This window comes from Acinonyx jubatus, chromosome F2 (assembly GCF_027475565.1).
Source record: "Acinonyx jubatus isolate Ajub_Pintada_27869175 chromosome F2, VMU_Ajub_asm_v1.0, whole genome shotgun sequence".
Classification (NCBI taxonomy): Eukaryota; Metazoa; Chordata; class Mammalia; order Carnivora; family Felidae; genus Acinonyx; species Acinonyx jubatus.
The window spans coordinates 66,315,308-66,337,323 of NC_069394.1; the positions used below are offsets into that span (position 1 = coordinate 66,315,308).

At 39.0% G+C, this 22,016-nt stretch overlaps 1 protein-coding gene across 3 annotated transcripts in view; it reads right to left on the reverse strand.

Annotated features, from left to right (window-relative positions):
* Positions 1 to 6,206: 6,206 nt before the first annotated feature.
* MTFR1 (mitochondrial fission regulator 1) overlaps positions 6,207 to 22,016 on the reverse strand; it is a 64,333-nt gene continuing 48,523 nt past the window's right edge. For all 3 annotated transcript variants that reach the window (XM_053208291.1, XM_015083949.3, XM_015083950.3), the window contains 4 exons: positions 11,529 to 11,761; positions 9,589 to 9,847; positions 8,631 to 8,799; positions 6,207 to 7,661 (listed from right to left, as the gene is read on the reverse strand). In XM_053208291.1, the coding sequence (XP_053064266.1) occupies positions 7,596 to 7,661; positions 8,631 to 8,799; positions 9,589 to 9,847; positions 11,529 to 11,761 (727 nt within the window). In that variant the 3' untranslated portion in view covers positions 6,207 to 7,595. The remainder of the gene's footprint in view (positions 7,662 to 8,630; positions 8,800 to 9,588; positions 9,848 to 11,528; positions 11,762 to 22,016) is intronic.

Below are 22,016 nucleotides of genomic sequence, written 5' to 3' on the forward strand. Positions count from 1 at the left end.
GTATTAATGTGTTTTCTCTTTAGCCATCAATCTATAACATTGAGAAATGATATTGAAACCAATCTGTCTGTGCTGAATCATGTGGTCAGCAACATCTGGGTTCCTGTTGTGTGCAGAGTACTGCACTGGATATAATAAAGGTATTAAAAATTACAAAACCCTCGTCTCTGTTCTCAAAATGTTTGAGTGACAAAATGATGTGTGAAAAGTGTTCTATAATATGGCAGGTTTCTTCATTTTATGAAATGAGTGCACAATGTTCGGGTGTGGGTTCAGAGAATGGTTTAGTTTGGTCAATGATGAAAATGACACCATTTCTAGTAATTCTTGAGGTTTTTTTTGTTTTTTGTTTTTTTTTTGTTAATATCCATGACTGGTAAAACCATCTAGCTTTCAAATTTGATTCTAAAGTATAGTCCACATCCTCACCAACACTTGTTATTTTTCCTTTTTGATAATAGTCAATCTGATAGGTATGAAGTGATATTGTGGTTATACTTAAGTCTTAATCCATTTTGAATGTATTTCTGTATATGGTGTAAAATAGTCCAGTTTCCCAACACCATTTATTGAGATATTGTGCATCCTTGGCTCCTTTATTGTAGATTAATTGACCCTATATGCCTGGATTTATTTTGGGGCTCTTTATTCTGTCCCATTAACCTATGTCTGTTTTCATGCCAGTATTATACTGTTTTAATTACTAGAGTTTTGTAATAAGGTTTGAAATCAGCATGATGCCTCCAGCTTTCTTGTTCTTTCTCAGGATTGCTTTGGCCATTGAAGGGTCTTTGGTGGTTCCATACAAATCTTAGGATTATTTGTTCTAGTTCTCTGAAAAAAGGTTGGTATTTTGATAGAGATTGCTGTGGATCTGTAGATTGTTTTGGGTAGTATGGACATTTTAACAATATTAATTCTTATAATCCATAGGCATTGGTATGTGTCATCTTCAGTTTCTTTCATCAGTGTCTTTTAGTTGTCATAGTATAGGATTTTCACCTCTTTAAATATTCCTAGGTATTTTCTTTGTGATGCAATTACAGACGGTATTATTTTCTTAATTTTTTTTTTTCTGATAGCTCCTTCTTAGTGTATAGAACTGCAACTGATTTCTGCATGTTAATTTTCTTGACTGCTTCTTGACTGAATTCATTTATAGTTATGATAAATGAATTTTGGTGGAGTCTTCAAGATTTTTTTTATGTATACTATGTCAACTGCAAATAGTGACTTTTGCTGCTACTTTTCCCATTTGGATGTCTTTTCTTCTTCTTTCATGATAGCTAGAATTCCCAATACTCTGTTGAATAAAAGTTGCAAGAGTGGGCATCCCTGTCTTGTTCCGATCTTAGAGGAAAACTTTCAGGTTTGTCATACATGGTCTTTATTATGTTTAGATATGTTCCTTCTACGCCCACTTTGTTGAGTTATCGAATTTTGTCAAATGATTTTTCTGCATCTGTTGAGATAATCATACAATTTTTATCTTTTTTTTTTTTTTAATGTTTATTTTTGAGAGAGAGTTCAAGCATGGGAGGGGCTGAGAGGGGGACAGAACATCTGAAGCAGGCTCCACACTGACAGCAGCAAGCCCTATGTGGGGCTCGAACTCAGGAACCGCGAGATCATGACCTGAGCCGAAGTCAGATGCTCAACCGACTTGAGCCACCCCCAGGGGCCCCCTATGCTCCTTTAGTGAATGTGGTGTATCACCTTGATTGATTTGCAAATGTTGAACCATCCCTGAAAGAAATCCCATTTGATCGTGGTATATGATCTTTTAATATACTAAATTCTGTTTGCTAATACTTGGTTGAGGATTTTTGCATCTCTGTGTATTGAGGATATTGGCCTGTAATTTTCTTTTCTTGTGGTTCATCTGCTTTTATCAGGGTAATGCTGGCCTCTGATTTTTATTATTTCCTTCCTTCTACTAACTTTAGATATGAAGTTAAGTTGTTTACTTGAGATTTTTCTGGTTTCTTGAGGTAGGCCTGTATTGCTGTGAACTTCCTTCATAGGACTTTTTGCTGTATTACATGGCTTTTGGAAAGTTGTTTTGGTTTTCACTGACCTCAAGGTGTTTATTTCCTCTGTGATTTCTTCACTGACTTCTTAATAACATGTTTTGTAGTCTCCATGTGTTTGCGTTTTCTTCTTGTAGTTGATTTCTAGTTTTATACTGTTGTGATCAGGAAAGTGATGCCTGGTATGATTTCAGTCTTCTTGAATTTATTGAGAGTTGTTTTGTGGCCTAACATATGATCTGCCCTGGAGAATGTCCTGTGTACACTTGAAAAGAATCTGTATTCTTTATTTTGGGGGATGGAGTATTCTGTATATATCTATCATGAAATCCATCTGGTCTAATGTGTCATTTAAGGTCAATGTTCTTATTTTTTTGGATGATCTATCCATTGATGTGAGGTGTTGATGTCCCCCACTATTAAAGTATTACAGTCGGTTTCTCTCTCTACGTCATTGTCTGTTAATACTTTGCTTTATATATTTACATGCCCCTATGTTGACTGCATAGATATCTACCAATGTTATATCCTCTTCTTGGATCAACCCTTTATCATTAAGTAATGCCCTCTTGTTACATTTTTGTCTGTTTTGTGTGATATGTATATTGTTACACCAGCTTTCTGTTTCTATTTCTATGGAATAACTTTTTTCATCCCTTCACTTCCAGAAGATACGGGTCTTTAGATCTGAAATAAGTCTCTTGTAGGCAGCATATAGATAGATAGATAGATAGATCTTTCTAAAATTCATCCAGCCACCGCCTGTGTCTTTTGATTAAAGTATTTGGTTCATTTACATATTTTCCAATCAAATGCAACATTTATTAACATAAAATATTTGCTACATTCTTTGCTAACAGTGGGTCAAATGAACAAACTGATCACAAGTGAACTTCATTAGTGAAAATCTAATGCAGTCGGTGGGGGCTGACATTGTTTTGGAAAATACCATGCATGTGCTTGGTGGATTGAGCATCTCTATGTTTCTCATCTTTACAACTACTTCCTAACAGAATTTAGCGATTCTGGGATGCAACTTCTGGTAGCCAAAGAAATTAACATTCTAACTCACCTGTTTTAGGTTTTAAGTTCACTTGCATTTAAAGTGATTATTGATGAGTACTTATTGCCATTTTGTTCATTGTTTTCTGTTGTAGTAGTTCTCTGTTCCTTTCTTCTCTTGGTCTCTTCCCTTTTGGTTTGATGGTTTTCTGTTATGTTTGAGTTCCTTTATTTTTTGTGTATCTTTTGTAGGTTTTTGGTTTCTGGTTACCAGGAGGTTCATATATATTGACCTATATACATACTAGTCTATTTTAAGCTGATAATTGCTTAAGTTGAAACAAATCCTAAAAGCACTAATTTTTTTTAATGTTTTTATTTTTGAGAGAGAGAGAGAGAGTGTGGGTGTGGGTGGGGGAGGGGCAGAGGGGGAGACAGAATCTGAAGCAGGCTCCAGGCTCTGAGCTGTTAGCACAGAGCCCGATGCGGGGCTCAAACTTACCAACTGTGAGATCGTGACCTGAGCCAAAGTCAGACACTTAACCGAGCCACCCAGGCACCCCAAAAGCACTAATTTTTATTCCCTACCCCCAACATCTTATGTTTTTGACCTCAATTGACATTTTTGTGTATCCCTTACAATACTATTTATTGTAGTTCTAATTAATCTCACTAGTTTTGTCTTCAGTCTTCATACTAATTTTTTAAGTGCTTGCTTAATTGCCTTTACCAGTGACATTTTTTTCCTTTCACATATTTTTTATTTCCAGTTATGGACTTATCTGCTTAACAAAGACCCTTTAACATTTCTTGTAAGGCTGGTTTAGTGGTGATGAACGTCTTTTGCTTTTACTTGTCTGGGAAACTCTTATCTTTCCTTTGATTCTGAATGTTACCCTTGCAGGGTAAAGTATTCTGGTTATGAGTTTTCCCCTCTCAGGATTTTATTTTAAATGTTTTTAGTGTTCATTTTTGAGAGAGCATGAGCAGGGGAAGGGCAGAGAGAGACAGACACACAGGATCTGAAGCAAGCTCCAGGCTCTGAGCTGTCAGCAGAGAGTCTGACAAGGGGCTTGAACCCGTGAACTGTGAGATCATGACCTGAGCTGAAGTTGGCTGCTTAAGCGACTGAGCCACCCAGGCGCCCCTCCACTTTCAGCATTTTAAGTATTACCTTGCCACTCCTTTCTTGCCAGCCAAATTTCTGCTGGAAAATCAACTGATAGTCTTATGTGGGTTTCCCTTGTATATGGCTCTGTTTTGCTGCCTGCAAGATTTTTCTATCTTTACCTTTTTCTATTTTAATTATAATACATTGTGGTGTGGCTCTCATTGCACACTTTTTCCTGGGTGTCTGCTTCCTTACCCAGATTAGGAAAGTTTTCAGGTATTATTTCTTCAAACAAGTTTTCTTCCCTTCTATGTTCTTCTGGGACCCCTATCATGTGCGTGGTAGTACGTTTGTTGTCCCAGTAGTTTCCTAACCTATCCCCACTTTTTAAATTCCTTTTTTGCCGTTTGGCTTGGATTCTTTGTTGTACCCTTCCAGATCTCTATCCATTGTTTTGCATCCTCTAATCTGTTGTTAGTTCCTCCTAGTGGATTTTTCATTTGTTACATTCTTCAGCTGACAAGTTCTTGTTTAACATTTTCTCTTTGCTGAAGTTCTCCACTCTTCTCTCAAGTCTGATGAGCATATTTATCATTATTTTGAACTCTTTTACAGGTAGATTGCTTATCTCCATTTTGTTTTGCCTATTTCTATAAATTGGGCAGAACAGCTTCCTCTCCCAGCCTTGAAGGAATGAGTGGCCCCGTGTAGGAATGCCCACGTAGACCGCACATGCTTGACAACTTTGGATGGTAAGCCGGAAAGGGAGCAGGCATAGGCCAGGGGTATCCTGTGCACACTATGCCAGGGTCACCTTTGGGGCAGGGGGTGGGGGGAATGGCTCAAGCTCATGGGGGCCTGAGGCTCACTGAGGTGGTCCTAGCAGGCTGGCTAGAGTGCCTGGACCCTGCTCCAGTCTGCACTGTCAAGATGGAGGGGGAACATAAACAGTGGCAATCACCAGTGCTTCCAACCTGAGTCCCAGCAGTTGCCTTACCATTTGTCTGACACTTTGGGGTTAAATGGTAAATGGAGTAAACGGGTCTCCTTCACTCATAGGCTAGTTGCCCTTTAAACCACTTTTTTTTTTTTTTTTTGCTGTGCCCCAGGGCATGTGAGTCTGTACACAGTCCCCTCCATGAAACATTTCCCTGTGTAGTCTGTTGTACTGGGGGTGGGGTTCCTGTCATTACTGTGTTGGGTCTCTCTCCCACCTGTCTCTCTGCGGTCCTGCTGTCCTCCGTGTACAGAAGCTGTTCAATCAGCCCTCGGTTCTTCAAGAGGAATCGCTTTATATGTAGATTCTAGTTCTGCGAGCTCCCTACACCGCCATCCTGGACTACCTCCCAAAAATTTAAACTTGTATTTGCCAGATTCTATCCCCCAAGAAGAAAACTTTTAATTTTGGAGAAGTGGTCTCCTCGGGTTGTCGTCTTCACCAATGAGACACAGACTCGGGAATTTAATACATCAAGACGACAGGCTTCTTGTACAGAAGGGCTTATGACTGGAGACACAACAGGAACTACAGTTTTCCTGCTCTACCCCAAGCCTGTGCAAGTAGGTATACAGGAGGACATCCAGCAGCAGTCTGCTGGAAACTACAGTGACCTCACGTAAAATGTGAGTAGTAACGTACTTGGCTCTCTACCACTCACAGGATGTATTCAGAAATCATTATTTCATTTAATCCTCAGCAATTTTTGCAGCGGAGCATCATTCCCGTTTTAAAAACAGAGGTATGATTTGTGTAACTCCCAAGTCCAGTGCTGACTCCTATTCACTATGTGTGTGTAGCGAGTGCCTGGACCACTCAAATCATAGGAGACAAAACATACCGGTTACTTCACCTTCTTCGCCTCAGCTATAAAATATAAAATTTAACTTTTTATCATCTTTCACTTCAGGTATTGTGTTGAGTGGGAGAAAGTGAATGAGACCGGTGGTGAATAAGTGGCAATAGATTTCCACTCTAAGAATGCAGAAAACAAAGTATTCTAAAGAAGCTACATGTACAATATTAGAGAATTTTATCCACTGAAATAATATACGAGAGCTTATGGTCCAAGGAAAATACAAATTTGCTTTATTCCAATACAGTAACTTCCTTCAGTTGGAGCACTGGCCAAAATTCAATACTGATACAAATATAAATTGCTTAGAAGGTCAAAATATATAATTTAGGCAAATTTTCTGAATTTCTTTTAAAGGCAGAATTTTTAAATCATATGAAACAATTAGAAACAATGTAATGTAAATCAACAAACGTGTAAAATAAGCCACAGTTCAAATTTAAGCTGAATAACATTTCCTAATATTGAGAACATTGCACATATTTTCAATAACTTAAAGGTCTACTCTTCCCATCTCCACTTTTTACTAGATTTAAATAAATCCAAGTATTTACTCATGGTAGAAGATTCTGCGTTAACTACAGCTGAGTTTTGCAGAAATACAGAAAACCATAAAGTTTTATTGAGCATTCCCAAATGAGCATGTACAGCATTCCTCGGAAGCCCTCCACAAGAACGGCTTTTCTCCTATGAGCACCTAAGGGTTGCTGCGTGGTGTAATTCAACAGAATAGCAGACCAATGATAACTTACAGGAAATTCTTTCACCTATTAAGTGTTTCATTATAAAGCTACTACATTCGACCAATATTTTAAAAAATTTCAACTCCATTATGCTGCCATTTACATTACATATTAGTAACAAGCCATCTTTATGATGCCTTTATTAAACTGGAATAGAAAGATGGTACATTCTGGTTTTCACTTGTTATAGATTTGATTCAATAATTTGATTTCTATCTAAAAACTACATTTTCTTTCTCAGCACTGGAGTGAAAGCAGCTTTCGTGGTCTTTGACTTTCCTTTAAATGAAAGCATTATGGAATTTTCAGCAGTAAACATTATCTGGTTCCTACTTGAACCCCCATCTCTAAAGAAATGTGAGAGGGGATCTAGGGTAAAAGTCCTAAAGTCCTATTCAAGGCAAAAAGGTTCCAATCCCAAATTTTTCACTCGAGCAACTGTGTGTTATACCAGCTGTTCCATCACTGAGTAATAAATCACTGACAGCTTCACTGACGTCATTATTACATTTTACGTACTATTTTATACCCAAATATATGCATATAAAACATTTGCACAGATAAATTAGTGTCAAAAATTAAAAACTCTACATCTACAATGTCCTTTCCTCTGAAATCTATATAATTGTTAAGACTAGAAACCTTAACATCCTGGCTACACATTAAAAACCTGTTATGGAAAACTTCAGAACCTTCTCATAAAAACAAACACAGACTTAGAGTGCTTTTTTATTAGACCTAAAGGAGACTACTGAATACTAAATTCAGGTATTTACTAACTAGTGTTGATTTCTACTAGCCAAATAGCCCTAACAAACCAACAGCTGGAACAAGGATAGTTTTTCTTCAGCTATTATTAAGTTGAAACATTTTCAATCAAAGCCTTCATTTTTCCTGTAGACTTCAACATGTGCGGTCCAAACTAAAAAGGAAACAAAGCGTAAATAAAGATAGTGCTTCAGGTAACAGTAATGATACGTCCCCCTCCTAATCATGGAGCAAAGGCCTGGGCGTGTTCTGCATGAAAAACCAAGCAGCTAGATGATATTAAAACCTTCATGAATTGACAAACTGTCTTATAAACATGACACATCAACAGAATGAAAAGCAAAAAGGTAACCAAATTACTTCGCGGAAAACTATAATCATCTTAAGACCATAAGCTTTAGGCCATTTTTACTTCTCTGAGTAAAAGAATGAGGTACAAAGTTTCCTTTTTCCAATGTCTAAAAACTCTGAAAGATGCTAGAATTTCTCAGATACCTGCCTCCCTGGAGTAGGTAAGCACATATTCCACACGACAGTAAATACATTTTACTGTATTTGGTAAAATATAGTAAATCTTTTTTATACATTATACTAGATAATGTATACTAGATAATTTATACAATTGTATAAATTGTATAACTTAACTGTATAATTTATAATAATATATAAATTAATATTTGGAAGTTTCCCTGATCTGCTCAATCTCCACCTATGACCTGAAACATCTTGTTAAGACCCAGGTCAAATCTCATCCTCTTCAGAGAACTTTCACAGGACACCCTAAGGGAAAATTATCTTTCTTTACTTTGAATTTCTCAATCACCACATACATACTGTCTTAAGATATAAATTTTACTGTAGTGAATTCCGCTTCATTGTGGTTACGTATAAATAAAACACAGCGTGAAGAATTTAACACTGGAGATGCTAAGTAGCGAAACCAGGGTTTGGCTTTTGCTTCCTTTCTTTTACCTTCTTCTATAATCTACTTGTGGGGAGGGGCTAAATCATGTAGCACATTCTTCTCACAGAGCCACAGCTCAGTGTCTTACCAAATGCAGGTTCTCAGCAACGGAATCAACTACCATGTTGTGCTAAGACAGAAGTGTGACCTAATACGCACCAACACTGTTTCTGAGGTGGCCTCTGATTCAGACTTTGGAATTCCTTTTTCAACTTCACCTTGACTATCACTTCGATATCGAAAGGCAAATTTCTTTTTCAGAGCCTCTGCTATGAGGGCAGCAGGGTCGGTAGCATCCACAGGTTTGGGCTTTAGATCCTGTTCTGACCTTAGAGAGATGAACAGAAGCCAAGAGGACTTTTCAATATGCTGACATCCCTCAGAGACGTACTTCACGTGCCTTTACATGCACTTCTCTAGCATCCCTGATACCCAGGAAGGTTCCTGACAAACACTGAGAGACGCGAAACAGAAACCCTAAACGTAAGGCTCAATAAAAGAACACAAAGATGCCCAATGAATAGCCACTCGATTCAGCACAGGAGCATTGACCATGCTCTCCGTCAGGGCAACTACAGTTCCATTCTTCTTCCAAAGCCTAGTGATTAACCTCAGTAGGTCTACAACACAGCTTATTGAATGAATGACTGGACAATAACAACGAAGACTTCCCATAAAAGGGCTTTAAATGCAATAGGAGAAAAACCTGAAAATGTTTGTTAACTTCTTAGTTATATAGGAGACACTGGGGCTCATCTTTTTTAAACCAAAACTGGAACCATTCATGGTAATCAGGTTATAAAACAAAGTTCTCGGGCGCCTGGGTGGCTCAGTCGGTTAAGCATCCGACTTCAGCTCAGGTCATGACCTCCCTGTTGTGAGTTTGAGCCCTGTGTTGGGCTCTGTGCTGACAGCTCAGACCCTGGAGCCTGCTTCGCATTCTGTGTCTCCCTCTTTCTCTGTCCCTCCCCTGCTGGCGCTCTCGCTCTCTCAAAAATAAACATTAAAAAAAATAATAATAATAAAAATAAAACAAAATTCCCAAAAAGTCTAATACTTCATTTTACAAGACATAAAAAAGTAAGGGAAGTATGAAATAAGGTAAATGTATCCTCACCTTTTTACTGACCGAAGTTTTACACTGTTCATATCTTTAAGGATCTCTAGCATATTTGGCATATCCGGTTTCTTTGGCCTGCTCTTAACCTGAGTCTTTCCAGCACAGGCTTTTTTCTCTCTTCGTTCTTTTATCAGGTCAATAGCAGATACACTTTGGTGGAGCCCTGGTGTGGGGAGGGGCGGAGGAGGTGGGGGCGGGGGAGGTGGTGGGACAGAGGGTGGGGCCACAGTAACGGATGTGGTCGAATCTAAATCACCTACAGAAATAAGGAAAAATCAATTGAATCTTGATGGTAACAGGCAAATAAAATAACCTTTAACAGCAAAATTATGTTAAGGACTTTTGTATACCTGAAATCAATATGCTTAAAAAAAATAAAACTCCATTATGTAAGTAAAGGAAGTTTCAGTTACTTGGTTAGAATCTTAAATACCCACATCTAATCCCAAACTCTCCAAATGGAAAAGTTCCATTTAACTTAACAGGAGGTGTTTTTGTGATATCAAATGTTGCAGTCTGACCGTTGCACAGTTTGTAACTACTTTTAACTTTTAAACGAAATATGAAACAGTGTGTCCTACCTACACACCTTCAATACAGGCGGTCTGACAGTTCAGGACTATAGTAACTATTTGAAAAACCCAATAGATTTGTGGTTCACCTTAAGAATATTTACAAAAAAAGACTTATTAAGCATTAAAAGTTTTACATGTATTATTCAGCAAATTTCTGAAAGAGAAAAGGCGGCGTTGTACTTAATTTCCAAAACATTAACTAAGAGTTAAAGTGGTTACAAAATAAGGACCTAAGAATTCATCTTTCTGCATACTACAACAGTTGTTCATTGGCTGACCTATACTGATTATGGGGGCTCAATGCAAAAGGAATTTTGACTATAAATAGAGCATCTAACATAAATCTCCAAATTATCTCACTATTTACAACAGTTTTCCAAGTCTGCCAGAAGAGGGAGGTAAAGCAAAAGAGAAATGCAATTTAAAAGCTGAAAGGAAAAAATAAAAGTTAAAAGAAAAGGCAGGACTTCTGGTTTTTAAAGTTACGTGCAAATTTCATTTAATTAACAAATTACTTCTCAAGCACTCGGTGCCAAGTAAGTGCATTCGTCCTCTGTCCATCTTGGCCTATCTTGGCTGTACCCAGGTTGGATGAGGTTTCCGTGCCGGATTACATTAAACTCCGGGAGCACAAGTGGCTCAGAGGCAGAATAACTGTCCTTATCTTTTAACCTTCAGAGTTGGCTAATATGGAGTCTAGCCAGGACTCAGGAAGAACGCTAGAAAAAACAACTACTACTTGCCAACAGGCTAACGGGCTAGGATTTCAAGGCTATGGTTTCTTCTCCAAAGTAACAAGGCACACGAATAAAAGCAAACAGTATTAGACCAAGAGTCACAGGACCTGTATTGAGTTTCTACTCTGGGCAAGAGAAGAGAAGTGACTATTAAGAAGCTACTTTGTGCTAAAGGCATTTTATAGAATCTCCACTTTTACTCCCATAATTACTCTAAGATATAAATACTATTACCCCATTTTAGAGCAGGAAGGGAGTTAGGCCAAGAACTTGCCTCAGGACATGGAGGTAAGTAAGCAGCACTCAACCCTGTCAGCACCATTTTGAGATTACTTCATGGCTGATAAAATTGGTGCCATTATCACAAAGTTTCCCAGTGCATTCATATGAGCACTAGTTCAACTGTATGAAATTCAGTATTTTCCAAACTCACCCTTTCTGATAGCATCAAAATTGTTCAACAAAAAACACTTAAACCTGACTGGGTCCTGTACTGGACTACGGAGAGGACTGACCTTTGGTTTTCTAACAACCCCATGGCTGTTATTTGCTAATAGATTTTAAAATTAGTGGCATTCTCCTAATTTCCAGCTCAATGGTTAAAACAAACATAGGATTTACAGACCTGCAATGAGATTTTGCTGTTCTTGCAGGGTCACAATTTTGGCAATCTGAGCTCTGAGAGCAGCAAGTTCATTTTCAAGGGCACAGATCTTCTGTAGTGCTTCCTCATTTGCCAGTGCCGTCTTCAGTTGAGGCTCTTCTGGAGACAGGTTTGGTAAGGAAAGCTCCCTGCTTGGCGGCTTCTCAAAGAAAGGCAGGCCATCCTGAAGGGGCTGCCTTGATCTGACCTCTGTCCTGCAAGAAAGACAGAAGGTCGGCTGTCACAGGTTTTGCAAGGAAATACAAAAAATCATCACTGCACACAGTATCTGAGAAATACTTTTCAGACTGACTTTACATAAATCCCCTCCTGTAAGTTTCAAAACAGCAAAGTGCTTGTCAACCTGATGTAGATACATACCAAGCCAGGTTTCTTACTGCCATCATTCTTAACCTCTATATAATATGCATAAGCCCACACTATCAGGAGGCATCACAGATTCCAACGTTTTTTTCTACTTCGTGTTTTGTTTTGAACTAAGGTAAAAAAAAAAAAAAAACTTTTAATGCTCTTTAAAAAATGGTGGTTCAGGTGATTAAGCTCACTGAGCATGGTGCCTGCTTGGGATTTTCTCTCTTCTTCTCTGCCCCTCCCCCGCTCGCTCACGTGCACTCTCATTGTTTCTCAAAAGTAAATAAACTTTATTTTTAAAAATGGCAAACTAATTACTGGTTATATTTGACAACAAAATCAAACCAGTAATACATTAGCCTTTCACCAGGGTTTTGGCTTCTGCATTTCACTGTTATTGTTTTCCGTGTATGACAATACAAATCGCAAGACACAGTGTAACAATATGGGCCAAATACAGCAGGAGAAACCGAAAAGGAGGGAGAAGAATCAACTGAACCCATGCAGTAACTATACACACATCCTCATTTTCACTTGGGTGTAAAGGTTTTTAATATGCATTTCTCCATAGTTCCAAATGTTAAGTCTTTTGAGGCTAAGAATAAAATTCAGATGTCTTTTCAACTGTCAATTTATATACTTAACTATTTCCTACAATTAGATTTTCCGGGCCTCTAAGCCCTTTTTCCTTCCAACGTCATTGAGCTAAAATTGACAACTGTATTTATTTAAGGTGTGCAGCGTGATGACTTATGTACACACGTGGAAGTAATCACTACAATCAAGTTAATGAGCGTATCCCAGTTTTCCTCACAGTTTCACGCGGTCATGTCTGAGTTCTGGCGAACAAGATGTCAGCAGATGTTGATAAGCCATCTAGGAAAGCTGTTTACAAGGAGAGGACTCCAGGAGAAAGTCCTCTCATCTGTAGCTCCACCCACTCGCTCCTCCTGAGCCTTGAGCACAAGGTGATGGCTGGACTTGAGTGTCACAGACAACCAAAAGCTAACCTGAATGCAGAAGTCAATGCTAATGACGGCAGGGAGCCTGGCTGGGTCCCTGTGGACACTGTAGAGCCACTGTCGCTTCAGACTATCTACTATGGATGTGTTTGATTTGAGAGAAATAAACCTCCATCCTCTAGAAGTCACCATTTTGGGGGGCATCTCTGTTAAATGTAGTCGAACCTAATCCTGTTATACAACCATCATTAAACTCCATTTTATCTTCTATTTTAACTGGACATTGGTATTTTATTTTTGCTGGAGAGCTGTTACAATTCTTCATTCTACCTTATGTTCTAAATGAAGGAATTCTTGGGGTGCCTGGGTGGCTCAGTCAGTTAAGTGTCTGACTGGATTTCAGCTCAGGTCGTGATCTCACCATTTGTGACCTGAGCCGAAATCGAGGCTCTGTGCTGACAGCATGGAGCCTGCTTGAATGGGATTCTCTCTCTCTCCCTCTCTCTCTGCCCCTCCCCCACTTGTATTCACTCACTCTATCTCAAAATAAATAAACTCAAAAAAAACATAAGTGAAGGAATTCTTGGACCCTTACCTTTTGGTATTCACTGAATTCTGATGTTTTTCTTCCTATCTAACTCTGCTCATACTCTATTAAATTTACTGTACATAGAGAATGCTTATAAATTATTTACCTGTAATATTATTTTTTTTTAAATTGTCCAGAACTGACAGTGTTTTTTGGTTTTTTTTTGTTTAAATGTTTATTTTGAGAGAGAGAGAGAGAGAGAGAGAGAGAGAGAGAGAGAGAAGGAGGGAGGGAGGGAGGGAGGGAGGGAAGGAAAGAGAGAGAGGGAGACAGAATCCCAAGCAGGCTCCACACTGTCAGTGCGGAGCCCGATGCGGGCTCAAACCCATGAACCGTGACATCATGACCAAAGCTGAAATCAAGAGTGGGACGCTTATCCAACTGAGCCACCCAGGCACCCCTACCTGTAATATTACTAAAGAAAAATATTTGGAGAATAAAGGTCCCAGTTGTTACCTCACCTTAGCTTAGATAGCAAGAAACTTTAATAACATTAACTTTATTAATTTTATTTAATTTGGAGTATCTATGAGCTAGAGAAAATGTGTGGCTTACAAAGCTTCAATTACCACTCCCTTTCTTACTGCCACACTGGGAAGAAATAGGTGATGAAATTTTTTTAAAAAGTACATGAAGGTTAAACAATAGTAATACCTTCTCTCAGGAACACTATGTTCTGATTAAACAGATTAATATGCTCTTTCAACGATTATATGTTACAGAAGTTACAGATTAGATGCATGTGCTCTAATCACCTGGAATAAAGAAAGTAATTTTATTAAGACATTAAAATTTTTAAAAATCACTGTGGCTTTCTGTTGATACCACAGGCTAAATTCTGATTTCTGCTTATCTTTCATAAGGTAGGTCAAATAATTTTGTTAAACAGCTCCATACAATAAATAGAGTTTCAAGTAGACAGAAATCAATCCAGTGAATGAAGTTTTTGGGGGGAACATTTACATGGAGGAATTGTATTTAATACCAGTATAATGTCCAGGATTCTTATTTAACTTAATATGTTTCCTCAACTATACTCCTGATAATTTTTTATGGTTTTAATAAAAAAGAACACGATAATGAATTTTTAAAAAACTACTCCTTGAAAGAACTAGGGAAACTGCTGATAGGTAAGAGAGTGGTACTGACAGAATTCTAGTCCTTGGAAGAGATTTGGACAAAATACAGAAATCTCAAATGTAGGGGCACTTGGGTGGCCCAGTCAGTTAAGCATCTGACTTTGGCTCAGGTCATGATCTCAGGGTTCATGGGTTTGAGCCCACATCTGGCTCTGTGCTGACAGCTCAGAGCCTGAAGCCTGCTTCGGATTCTGTGTCTCCCTCTCTCTCTGCCCCTCCCCCATTTGCTTTCTGTCTGGCTCTCTCAAAAATAAATAAAATGCTTAAAAAAAAATTTTTTTTTTAAATAAAAGAAATCTCAAGTGTAGAAGTCGAGTATCACACTTGTTCAAAACAAGAGTATAGAAAGATCGAAGAGTAGTCGTAACAGACTGAGTTTAAAGGAAGAGAGTGACCAGAAGCACAGTGTCTCAGGACAGGAAGAAAGCCACTGCCATGGGATGGGCATCAAGGGAGGGGCATCTAACGGGTGACAACTGGAGTGGAATTGAGAAGAGAAGAGAAGAAACACAGAGCCTGTGGACTCATCTCTATCCCCATATCTTCCATTTTCTATCAAAGTTCAGCTTTGCTTTAATAAAATGAACTTAAAAGAATGAGTATGTTCAGGGCGCCTGGGTGGCTCAGTCGGTTAAGTGTCCGACTTTGGCTCAGGTCACGATCTTGTGGGTCACGAGTTCGAGCCCCGCGTCGGGCTCTATGCTGACAGCTCAGAGCCTGGAGCCTGTTTCAGATTCTGTCTCCCTCTCTCTGACCCCCCCCATTCATGCTCTGTCTCTCTCGGTCTCAAAAATAAATAAACGTTAAAAAAATTAAAAAAAAAAGTGTTTAAAAAAAAGGACGAGTATGTTCATATCTGGGGGTGGAAGTAAGAACAATGGTTTGTTTTCCTATTATGTACGAGTGCAAACAATTCAGGAAGTTGATACAACAACAGCAAATAAAGTAAAATTTTGGATACCAGAATATTCAGTGCTACTAATAAAAAAATGACATTATAATACTGTTATTCAAGAACCAGTGGTGGGGTGCCTAGGTGGTTCACCTGGTTAAGCATCAGACTCATGGTTTTGGCTCAGGTCATGATCTCATAGTTCGTTACGATCGAGCCCCATGTCAGGCTCTGCACTGATAGTTTGGAGCCTGCTTCAGATTCTTTCTCTCCCTCTCTCTCTCTGCCCTTCCCCCTGCTTGTGTGCTTGCTCGCTCTCTCTCTCTCTCTCAAAAATAAACATTAAAAAAAAAAAAGAGAAGAAGAACTAGTGTCTTTGAATTTTTTTTTTTTTTTTTTTAAGTTTTATTTAAGTAATCTCTACACCCATCCTGGGGCTCAAATTCATGACCCTGAGAATAAGAGTCACATGCTCTTCTGACTGAGCCAGCCAGGCTAGGTCACTTTAGTAGAGAATGTATTCCTCCACAGGAATCTACCCCAAAAACCAAGAGCACACTTTACACATTGTATGTTAGCTAATTTGACATTAAATTATATTTAAAAAAAAATCTTGGCAGATAAAAAAAAGAATATATTCCCACCTCAAATTCTCCCATACATCTCAGGATCCACAAGTATTATTCTAAGTTTGTCTTAAAATGTTATTCAAGTAAGCCAAAGTTCAAATCCCATGAACATTTACTCTTCAATATCCAGAATTAGAACAAGATAATATGGCCATTTGGATTAAGAGATCAATTTATCAACTACAAGTCACTTTTGAACAGCTTACTCTCTTTAAAATATCTTCCTGCCAAAATAAATTGTTAAGAGAGAATGAATGTTGAACGGCAACCACAACGTTAAAAAAAAGAATTAAGTTATTATTACATCTACCCATAACTCCTAGAGATGAATTTTTCCATTTTGATTTTCCATCTACTGAGAATTAAGGACAAAGCCTTCATTACTATTAATCTTGAAAATCAGTGTGCCAGAATAAGAGAAAAAAAGTCTAGGCCTTTAGCAAACTGATTTAAAAATAACAGTGTCAGATAATCTGTATTTTATGTCTGTTCTATTTTTATAAATTTGATGATATAGATTCTGCATTTCCTTATGTGAAATACTGTTAACAGTATTCACAAAGTTCAAACAAAGTAATTATAGGAAATGTGGAAGTTTAAATGTGGATTTTTAGAAGCTGAAAAAGGACAGTAATCCTGAAGTCATCATGTCTTCTCAAAGACACAGAAAGATTGGACATTTATAGGAACTTAAGAATCAAAAACAAAAACAAAAAGTTCTCTGTAATATTCTTGTGTGTGGAAAAGATTTACATTTTATGAAATTCTCAGACATGTCCCTTCCTTTAAAAATACAGCCTTTTCCCACGGACATGTTCTTTAAAAAAATTTTTTTAATGTTTGTTTATTTTTGAGAGAGAGAGAGCATAAGCAGGGAAGGGGCAGAGAGAGAGGGAGACACAGAATCCAAAGCAGGCTCCAGGTTCTGAGCCATCAGCACAGAGCCTGACACGGGGCTCGAACCCACAAGCTGTGAGATCATGACCTGAGCTGAAGTCGGACGCTTAACCGACTGAGCTACCCAGGTGCCCCTCCCACAGACATGTTCTATAAGACATTCAACAAATCATTCTCAGAACCACTATGTTTTGCCTTATTCAGAGGCCTATTAAGAGCTAGAATGTAGAGGCAGAATGAATCCAAACAAAGAGAAATAATCCCTTATAAAATCTGTATGTATAATTCTGAGACACTTTTAAGAAACAAAAACAAAAGAAGCATCAAATATCGATGTCCCAAAAGCAAAAGACAGACAAATCAGGATTGTCTCTTAAAAACCATTTTCTGCATCCCAACTTTTACAGGTCAGATTTCTACCGTTTTCGTTTGATGCGGGCTCCAAAATGCCTTATGGCAAAAAGGAACAGGCTCCTGTTCAGAGTGGCAATGCACAAGAATTTTCTCTCTCTTTTTCTTATCCCAATGATATTATCAAGGGCAGCCACTTTTGGAGTACAACTTAGATGAATATGAAGGGCTTTTTAAGCTCCACTGACCATTTCAAAGAAAATTCTAAATTAAATATAATGCAACTCTGAGGTCCTTTTTCTCCTGATCACACAGTGAAAGCTCAAAATTTGAGATTTTAAATTAGCTCAATGCTGTATGAAAGATGGTATTCCCAAGATGATTTTTACTAACTCTCCCTCACCATTTGAGTTTAGAAAATAGCCTAGAAAGGTTTAAAAATACACTCTATCGTTGGAGCACCTGGCTCAGTCAGTTAAATGTCCAACTTCAGTTCAAGTCATGATCTCACAGTTTGTGGGCTCGAGTCCCATGTGGGCTCTGTGCTGTCAGCCCAGGGCCTGGAGCCTGCTCTTGATTCTGTGTCTCACTCTCTTTTTGCCCCTCCCCCACTTGCACTCTGTCTCTCTCAAAAATAAACACTAAAATCAACTTTTTAAAATATACTCTATTGTCAATAGGATCCAGAGAGGGAAAAAGGCGGCAATTTAGTTCCCTGAAAACACGAAGTTGGGTAGAAACCTGTCTTTTCTTTTTTTTTTTTTTAATTTTTTATGTTTATTTATTTTGAGAGAGAGACAGAGAGGAAGACAAAGTGAGAGAGAGAGAGAGAGAGAGACAAAGTGCGAGAGGGAGGGGGCAGAGAGAGAGGGAAACAGAATCCAAAGCAGGCTCCAGGCTCTGAGCTGTCAGCACAGAGTACAACGCGGGGCTCGAACTCACAAGTGTGAGATCACGACCTGAACCGAAGTCAGATCTCAACCAACTGAGCCACTCAGGCGCCCCAAAACCTAAGTCTTTTCAAAGTGAGCAAGTAGTTGGATAAAGACAACTGGACTCGGGAAATTACTTTGATACAGGGAAGTAATCCATGGAAGGATTTACAGTGGGGAGTAAGGTGGGACTTTTGTAAGGCTACAGACCCAGAAGACCGGTAGGATTCATTTCATTAGCTGTTCTAAGCTCGGTTCTTGTTTTGTCATTTTAAAAGCTGGATCTTCCTAAAAGTGAGATTTAATGAGAATGACATCATATCCATGTATTTATGCAGTACGGACTGCACTGTTTTATTGATATACATTATTGGGTTAATGTCTAGTGTCAAATAATTAAGATTAAAATGATAATAGGGGCGGCCTGGGTGGCTCCATCAGTTAAGCGTCCAACTTCAGCTCAGGTCATGATCTCATGCTGTGGGTTCGAGAGCTGCACTGGGCTCTGTGCTGACAACTCTGAGCCTGGAGCCTACTTTGGATTCTATGTCGCCCTCTCTGGCCCTCCCCCATGCTCTTGCATGCATGTGTGCTCTCCCTCTCTCTCAAAAATAAATACTAGGGGCGCCTGGGTGGCTCAGTCGGTTAAGCGTCCGACTTCAGCTCAGGTCACGATCTCGCGGTCCGTGAGTTCAAGCCCTGCGTCGGGCTCTGGGCTGATGGCTCAGAGCCTGGAGCCTGCTTCTGATTCTGTGTCTCCCTCTTTCTCTGCCCCTCCCCTGTTCATGCTCTGTCTCTCTCTGTCTCAAAAATAAATAAACGTTAAAAAAAATTTTTTTTAAATAATAAAATTAAAATAAATAAATAAATAAATAAATACTAAAAAAAGTGTATTATGATTAAAATGGGAATGAATAGGGGCGCCTGGGTGGCTCAGTCGGTTAAGCGTCCGACTTCGGCTCAGGTCACTATCTCACAGTCCGGGAGTTCGAGCCCCGCGTCGGGCTCTGTGCTGACTGCTCAGAGCCTGGAGCCTGTTTCAGATTCTGTGTCTCCCTCTCTCTCTGACCCTCCCCCGTTCATGCTCTGTCTCTCCCTATCTCAAAAATAAACAAACATAAAAAATTAAAAAAATAAATAAATAAATAAAATAAAATGGGAATGAATAACACCTGCTTTCTGCACCATGAGTAGGAAATGGTCTTGCTCTAATCCACTGAGCTTCCTGGTCGACCCTCACATCTGTGGAGCTGTGACAAGCCAAAGTGTTGTGTGTTGATTCTCCTTTGGAATCTTATTACTCACTCACTGTCCTCTAAGAAGTCAGGGTTCCTCCCCAACACTCCCTAAATAGCACATTCCATTATACACTTATATTCAACTTTGAAAAATTAAACTGGATGAATTTAGTCAACCTCAGTCTTACTTATGTATCCTTAGATCATAGATTTTTTATAAACACATTCATCTTAGTCATTAGATTACAGACATTCTGGTCTAAGAAAAGGGGCTACCTGAAATACTTTCAAGTCCTATGAACCTATAAATTTGTATTTAATACATACTCATTTTGATAGGTATGGGGCACTCAGAATTAAGAATAAGATACAATTAGGAGCACCTGGATGGCTCAGTCAGTTAAGCATCTGACTCTTGATTTTGGCTCAGGTCATGGTCATCATGGTTGTGGGACTGAGCCCGGAGTCATGGAGCCTTCTTGGGATTCTATCTCCCTCCGGCACCTCCCCCACTCACACGCACACGCTCTTTCAAAAAATAATAGAAATTTAAAATAAAATCTTAATAGGGCACCTGTGTGGCTCAGTTAGTTAAGTGTCTGGCTCTTGGTTTTGACTCAGGTAACGATCTCATGGTTCATGAGTTCGAGTCTTGCATTAGGCTCTGCCCTGTCAGCACTGTCTCTTTCTCTTAAAAATAAATGCTTAAAAAATTTAAAAATAAATAAAATCTTAAAAAAAGATTCAAGTTATCGTTTTTCAAATTATTTTTATTAAGGCATCTCTGTGCCCAATGTGGGGCTCTAACTCACAACCCCGAGACCAAGAGTCACATGCTCTACAGACTGAGCCAACCAGACACCCCAGAAGTTATAGTTTTAAGTTGTAAGTCTACACTGCAAAAAAATTCCCATAAAAATGCAATTAATATCAAAGTGACAGATCAAGGGTACCTGGGTGGCTCAGTCGGTTAAGCGTCCAACTTCAGCTCAGCTCATGATCTCACTGTTCATGAGTTTGAGCCCACTGTCGGGCTCTGTGCTAACAGCCCAGATCCCAGAGCCTGGAGCCTGCTTGGGATTCCACGTCTCTCTCTCTATGCCCCTCCCCTGCTCGTGCTCTCTCTCTCAAAAACAAACTTTAAAAAAAAAAAAAAAAAAAAAAAGGATGACAGATTAAAAAACAAAAAAACCTCAAACTGCCAGGTGAGGGTACTAGTATTCAGTAATTCAAAATAAAGCAAAATTGCATCAACTCTCATTCTTCTACTCTGCCCTCTTTAAAATACATGGTAATACCTCATCAGTCTGACAATACACTTTATCTGGTATGTGAGAATGAGAGGGCTTTCTCAAAACTCCCTTGTATGATGAGCTGGGAAGATGATGAGATTTAGATGCATCAGCCTGTTTATCAGGATACTGGCCATAGGAAAATAACACTGAGAATACCCTTCCCAACCATCTACATTTATGCACATCTATAATTTGTCAAAATCAATGTAAAGAGCAATATGGCACCATACTGCAAAAGAAAGTCTGCCCAATTTTTCTAATCATGTGGTGCATATCATTAACCCTGAAACTATGGGGGCACTTCACTGCCTATCAACTTCCTCCTTCTAGAGCACCACTCAAATTCAAGTGGGTTTCCCGTTTCCTTTCACTTTGTTCAATTCAGATTATCTTTACCTAAAGTACTTCCAGACACTCTTTCACAGACCCTTTAGGCAATTATTTTCAACAATGCAAACCAAATCCATTATTCAGATCCATTATGTCAATTCATTTAGTATCATGACAATCCCCCTTATAACTACCTCATGTCATATCCTCTGCAAACATGGCATTTGTGTTAAAAGTCCTTTAGAGGCTTCTCTTTCCAGAAGATGGGACAGACTAGTTTTCCCTATTCTTCCTCTTAACTAAAACTAAAAACCCTAGACATACATAAAACAAATAGGACTCGGAAAGGTGGGGACAAGACAGATGGCTAGAACTTTGGGATCCAAAAGAACGACATAGGAGTGAGTTTCCTGTTTTTCTTTTGCTTCATATATCTCAGACTGGTTGCTGGAGTTAATGGGTAAAACTCAGAAATGTCAACGAATGCAGGGCGGGGGGGAAAAGCCCCAACAAAAGTCAGCTCTCCCAGCCAAAAAGGACCAAGAAAAGGGTAGGTTCCCAAGATAGAGAACTTATGTAAAATAACTACTTTACTCCAGCCAAATACCACAGAAAGCACTGTGGCCCCACTTACACCATGCAGCAAAAACTCCCATCCTCATTAGGCTATAAAGAGATGCCTCACACTCTGCAGGATGCTGTCAAAGAAGGCAGGGAGAAGGGACTTAACAAGGGTACCTCACTCCTTGTGGTATAGTGGGGACAATGTGGGGAGCCTCAAATTATACCCATCCAGCAGTAATGAGGTACTCACACCTACCTGCTGGGATAATGTCACAAGAGG